Source organism: Pinus tabuliformis, chromosome 2_2 (assembly GCF_031772625.1).
Source record: "Pinus tabuliformis cultivar Carrire ecotype Pingquan chromosome 2_2, CPIR1, whole genome shotgun sequence".
Lineage (NCBI taxonomy): Eukaryota > Viridiplantae > Streptophyta > Pinopsida > Pinales > Pinaceae > Pinus > Pinus tabuliformis.
In genome coordinates this window covers 52611379-52618398 of record NC_142300.1, presented here as the reverse complement: position 1 = coordinate 52618398, position 7020 = coordinate 52611379, and the positions used below count along the sequence as shown (strand labels likewise).

The 7020-nt window shown below is 32.8% G+C and overlaps 1 protein-coding gene across 1 annotated transcript in view; it reads right to left on the bottom strand.

Annotated features, from left to right (window-relative positions):
• Positions 1–237: 237 nt before the first annotated feature.
• The window catches only part of LOC149191440 (aldehyde dehydrogenase 1-like), a 91678-nt gene continuing 84895 nt past the window's right edge, over positions 238–7020 (bottom strand). Inside the window, exons 9-11 of the mRNA XM_089404275.1 lie at positions 1083–1220; positions 903–964; positions 238–604 (exon numbers count right to left, since the gene is read on the bottom strand). Coding sequence (XP_089260401.1) covers positions 331–604; positions 903–964; positions 1083–1220 — 474 coding nt within the window. The 3' untranslated portion in view covers positions 238–330. The remainder of the gene's footprint in view (positions 605–902; positions 965–1082; positions 1221–7020) is intronic.

Sequence of the window (7020 nt, the reverse complement as noted above, 5' to 3'; positions counted from 1 at the left end):
TCTTGGGTTCAAATCTTGTGATATCCCCAGATTGGAGTGAGAAGTTAGACATAATGAAGATGTAATCCTACCAAACTTATAAAAAAACAACATAAAATTAAATAAAAAATATATATGGGGTTAAGAAGTTAGACATGATAAAAATGTAATCCTACCAAATTTACAAAAACAACCACATAAACTTAAATAAAAATATATATATTATTTTTATTTTTGTAACCTAAATAGTTACACCAATTTATTAAATATATTTAAATTAAAAATATGTTTAATATTACATAACATTTAAAAATAAATAGTATAAAAAATAATAAAGATGATAGTATACTCTTACAACCAAGGTGACTCTTGAAGAGGGGTGATAACACATTTGACTTGTAAGTAATTTTCAAGACTATATGACCCATACTCTCGTCCTATTCCACTCATCTTATATCCTCCAAAAGGACAATCTGGACTAAATACAAGGTAACAATTGATCCATACCACTCCTGCACGAAGAGATCTAGAGAGTCTATTAGCTACATTTATATTTTTAGTAACAATCCCTGCACTTAAACCATATATTGTTTTGTTTCCTCTCTCTATTACCTCTTCTATGGTCCTGCATCACATAAATTAATAAAAATTAAATTAAAGAAAAAAATAAAAAAATAAAATTACTTTAAAAATATAACCTCTTCTATGATCCTGCATCACATAAATCAATAAAAATTAAATTAAATTAAAAAATAAAAAACTTACTTTAAAAATATAATAATTATTTATAGTTGCAAATATAAAATACAATATTTCCTATTATAAATTATTTTATTATATCTCAAACGTTATAATATTAATTTTAAACGTGTTAATATTTATTTTAGAAAATATGATAAATAAGTAATTTTAAAAGTTCTTACTTGAATTTTAAGATGGACATAACTGGTCCAAATATTTCTTCTTGTGCAATTTTCATATCATCCTGCAAAATGGTTTAAAAAAAATAATTATATAAACAAAATATTTTAAATAATTTTACTTACATAAATTAAAATAATAACAATTTTACCATTTAAATAAATATGAATTAGAATTAGTACCTTGACATCAGAGAATATTGTAGGTTCAATGTAAAATCCTTTATCACCTAAATGATTACCACCTGTTAATAAATTAGCTCCTTCTCTTTTTCCATATTGAATGTACTCCAGTACTTTTTCATATTGCACCTTATCAATCTGCAATTTGGAAGAAAAAAATTAATAATATCAATATGCAATTTGGAAGAAAAAAATTAATAATATCATCTTCTTCCCTATCGAATGTATTTCAATATTTTCTCAAGTTATATCAAACTATTTACTATTTACCATAAAACATTTTTGTATATGCAGATATATTGTATCAATGTCATTATTTTATTTTGATTTTTATAACGGTGTTATCTATTGAGGTCACATTTTTTTGTAGATGGTCATTTTTTATTGGAATTTGGTCAATGTTTATTTTCTTAATTTGATCATCAGAATTTTTGAATTATTTTTTGATGGTGGAAATAGATTCAGCACCATCAAAAATCCTTGAAGCACCCAAAATCCTTAAACTTATCGCTGTAACCCATATTTCCAAAAATTTCTACCACCAAATTTTATTAAAATTGTACCAGTTTTCCAAAAAAAACAAACTACTTCTCATGTTAAAAAAATTAGTAAAAAAAATTATATAAAAATTGAGATAGCAAAATCATTTCCTTTAAACCAGCTAATAGTGCTAATATTTGAAACAATGAAGAATCATGAGAACCTCCATCAAAGGGAACTATTTCTCATATGGAAAATGTTTATGATATTCTTAAAAGGATAAGACTTTTATTTGGATAAAAAAACCTTAAAACCTTGATAAAATGAATTAAAAATCTTTTTAAAGGTATTACAATAATGTATATTTTATTTATTTAGAAATTTTAAAACATATTTATTTATATATTTTTCTTTTTCACGGACTTTGCAAACTTCTCTTTTTCCAATTTCTTGGACCTTGAGATAACCTTTAATGTGATTCAGTATCATCCTTTACCTAATGAGGTGAATTGAAAATATTTTTAAAGGTATTACAATAATGTATAATTTATTTAGTTAGAAATTTTAAAACATATTTATTTACATATTTGTCTTTTTTTATGGACTTTACAAAATTCCATTTCTTCCAGGATACGTTAATCCCATAACTTATCAAAAGTTGTAGTATCCTTATTTGATTAGATACTTGTTGCAAATTTTCTCCAGTCAGGTCGCAAAGCATTTAATACACAAATAGTCATTTAAGAGTCGGAAACAATTTCTTCAAGCCCTTGCAATTGATCTCTTATTTGTGAGATCTTCATTAGATAGGTGTCCATGTCTTCATACTTTGACTTCCTTATTCTTTATAGTTGATTCCTCAAGGAAATATTTTGACCTCATGTACTTATGGAGTAGAACTTTACCAACTTAGCATACATAGCCTTGGATGTCTTCAGAGCACCAATAAAGGGAACAAGATGATCTTTAATGGATTCAACAATACTCCTTTGTGCTCTTACTTCTTCTTGTTGAGAATTTAAGGGCATTTTGTTTATTACAAATTCTCTTACTTGATTACTACTTGTGTACATATTCTTATATTATCTTAGATCCTTATTATTGTGTGTGTTCAGTACATCAAATAGCAACCAAAACAATAAGACAGTGACACAATGTTTAGGCTTTTAAGCCAGGGCTAAAACCTCTCCTCTTGAGAGGAAAACCCTTCAATCTCTTCTTATAGATGTTTAGTTGATGAATACCAAGACCCTTGACAAAATTGACACAAGATTACCTCCAAGATGTTTGTCACTATCCTCTGCATTGTTTGGCCTGCAATCCACAGTCTTGATATCACTGTCCTCCTTCAGTTCTCAGTCTCCTTGTTTCTTCGTTATCTAGTCACAGTCCTCGGCTCCTTCTTTCTTCAGCTGCCACAAATCTTCGCTCAGAAATAAGTTGCTTCATTTATGTTACTGTCTTTGAGACAGTCCTTCATGTTCTTTGTTTAAGATAATGATGAGACGGTCCACCACCGAGCGTTATACCGAATGTAGTCATTGTATATATATATATATATATATATATATATATATATATCTATATATATATATATATATATATATAGTCCTTCAATAGTAATGTTTAGACTTCCGAGAGTTATCACTGTATAGACCTCTGAGATAGACTTCTGAGAGCTTGATATTACCCTTGATCACTTCACTGAGATATCACTATGTATGCGTACAATCTTCATTGACTATGATGAATGATCCGAAGACTTTTTCATTGACTCGACGTCACTCCTTATATATATAGATCATCTATGATACATTAGGCCAACATGAGTTCCTTAAAGGTAGGCCGACATATCATCAAGGAGATCATTGTCTTTTTGTAGAGCTGACTTGCACGAGGATAGTGACACTTGTTCTTGGAGCATAATCTTTTGACCTTATGACTTTTATAATACTTATGATGAGACATAAAATCCTAAAGACATCAAGAAGAAGTCTTTGACCTATGGTAAACACATCTTGCTCATGAAACCCATGATGCAAGGAATAATAATTTTTCTTTTACATAATATTATAATTACAAGTCATAATGAAAACCAAACCTAGTTACATTTTCTTCAACACTCCCTCTTAATTAGGGAGGTATTCATTAAACGTTACATGGTTATTTTCAATACTAAAGAGAACTCATAAGAAGAGTCGGACTAGTAATCCATATGCATAGCATCATTGTAACCAACATTGTCACATAGCAAGGCCTTGACTAACAACTTTATCTCTTAATAGATCGGATCGCAATGTTGGTGAGACCAATGATGGTAGACACCTTCATCATTGTCTCTCAAGGTACATACCCACCTGGGTGTTCACTGAGTATGGCCTTCTAGGAATATTCTTATCTTGGGTTCCCATCCCTCAAAGAATATCGATCCTCTTGCCTACTCTTATGTTAGATGCCCTACACATCCTCAAAGAGCATCGGATGCCAGATGATTTCCCAATCCTCCATTCTTTCTTCCTAAGTGAAGACAAGAATGTTGTATATATCATGTGTCTACATTTCCATTCATGGCCTTCACTAAGACTTATGGTTGTTAGTCCTGGTCTAGTGCATGACACATGAAATGAAAAACACATCTATCACTCCCTTTTAATTAGGAGTGACTCAATCCAGGCTCCCTCTTAATTAGGGATTTGTCAGAGCTCCCTCTTAACAAGGGACTCTTCTATACATCAGCAACTTCTTCTTCGTGGGTCCTTCAGCTGCTTGATCAACTTCTCTCCTTGATGTCATGAAAATTAGTTGAGCTTCTTCCTTGTAGGGAAATAGTCATCGATCACTTTCCTCCTTAGTTCATCATGTCATTCCTTTCTTCATGGAAAGTGACATTCTTTATATCTGGAACCTTCATCATATGACTACTTCTTTCTCATCACACTTCTTCCATTCATCACATGAATGCTAGTTGTACTTGTAAGTAGCCCTGCATGAACTTATCCAGATATTATTCAAGAAATCAAAATATCATTAAATCAAATCATACCTTACTAGGTGGCTCTTCATCATGACATCTTTCTGTAGATATCAACATCCTGCATTCATGTTGACACATCTTCCCAAAGATATATGTTGTCAAGGGTTTCTATCTTTTCCAGACTTCCATCAGAGTCTTCATATATTTTCGGGAGATTTCCTAGTCAACTCTTCTTGGTCTTTGGATGTTGATTGCTTTCATCATGGTTGCATAGCTCACGATCTCTTCCTTTCTCACACATTTCATTCTTCAGGGTTTCTAATCAGAGTTCTGTAATTGTAGTCAGCCACCTCATACTTTATATGAGGACATATTATGTTGATTTCATCTAGTGTGACTTATGCCTTTCTGCATCCTTTCAGAGGAGGAGATCCTTTTCCCTCGATCATGCTTCTTAAGTATGCATACCTTATTTTATAAAATTTAAACATAAGTATGCATACCTTATTTTACCATTAGGTCATCTAGGCTCCTTCCAGCAACTTCCTTGATTGAAGTGACTTCAACCCCTTGATCTTCTTCTGCTTCTTTTCTTATGTCACCATGACATCATCCATGAATTCCATGAGTTGGAGTTCTTGATGAAACACTTGCTTTCTCTCTAGATTAGTGAATCCTCCGATTAGGATTCTATCAAAGAATCTTGAGGATCTTGTATATCCTCATCTAGCAGATGTTTCCTTTTGACTTGATGTATGATGAGACTTGTCCTGGATGACTTCTTTCTTTCCTTCAATGTCTAATGAGGTTTCCAAGAGTTATGTCCTTCATGTTTGACTGTCATGGATTTTGTTCTTCATGATTCCCATGGTGATGCCACGAGCTCTTGCTCCTAATACTTTCATGATGCTACGATGCATCTTAATCTTATGGTCATATCTAAAGATTTAGGAACTTATGGTAGGACCCCTTTTTGTGAGAGATTTGTTGCTCCCTCTTTCTTTGGCCCTTTTCTTCAACTTCCTCCATCTTTCCAACGATATGAGCTTCTATTCACATTCTTTCCATAGCATTGAATCTTATACTGTCTTTCTCTATCTAGCATAGAGACCACAGATTGTTGAATGAGGTACCCTTCTTCTTATCATCTTTCCTAGATCTCCCAATTGAGATCTCATGAAGATATTCCTTTGTTCTTAGATACCATTTCTTTTGTGTAGGTCTGAGTGTTGAGACCTTTACTATAATTTCAAAGAATATATCTTCTAGGATTTCATATATCTCTTTATGTCTCCTCTTATACTGCATAGGCATGGGAGGACTTTTGAGTGATTTCATATGAATCCTATGAGTCTCTTGATGCATTCAAGCACTGCTTGACCTTTAGAGACCTTTCCATAGACATCAATGACTTCTCTTTTCTATGAGGATTATGACAATCCTCCTTATTCTATGCAAGGACCTTTTCCATGAGGACTATGACTTTCCTCCAGTATTTCTATTTCCTTGCAAAACAAAGTCATTAAACCAAAAATTGATTAAACATGAAAGATACTTACTTGGCATGTGAAGAGGAGATCTTCACCTTGATGCTTCCTTTGCTTGAGTTTCCCATCACTAGTATCCTTTTATCAAGACTTCCTTGGAGACCTTCTAGCACCATGACATTAGTGATCTTGACATTACTGAAACTGCTTCATGACCTTGAGATCATTTTGACTCCTAATTCATCTTTAAGGTATTTGAGCATATTGTTGACATGCTAGTGATACTGCTATCCCACAAGTGGAATTTATCACACTCAGTATTCCTCGGAGTGCATCAGCAAACACCTTCATCGAGCATTATTCAAACTATCATAGTGATATAGGGAGACTTATGTTCTGATATGAGCATCATGTTGTTCAAGATCCGAGACTGTGACAAGTATATTGTTATGACGTTGTACCGAGACAATGATGTCTTTGTGTAGAGAGGCACTATATAGAGAGACTGTCTACCTAAGTTTCTGAAAGTATAGTTTATGCCGAGGGTACACTGTGAGATCACTGCGTTTAGTTTGTCGAGAGAGCACTTGTGAGATCATTTAGATCATCCGTTGTGTTTTCTGCCTGCTCAGAGATCCTTATTGTATTACCTATCGAAGAACTGGGATCTAGAGATTGTACATATGTCGAGGGTGTATTTCTCCATCCACGATTATAGTGACTGCGTTTTATATGACTCTGTTGAGGACTGTGATCATGAGGAAGCTGAGACTGTGATTGCGTTGTGATCACAGAAATGTCGAGACAGTGTATTCTCCTCCTTCACCTTGTTAGGTCCACACTAAGATATGTCATCTAGTTATAAAGGTCTGCATTGTAGTCATGAGATCATGTAGTATTGTTGAGATTGTCAGATGAAGATCTTCACTATAATCTTGAAATAGTGTCAAGAGGGAGACTGTGATTTCACAGCGAGATCATATCGCCTAAATTAGCA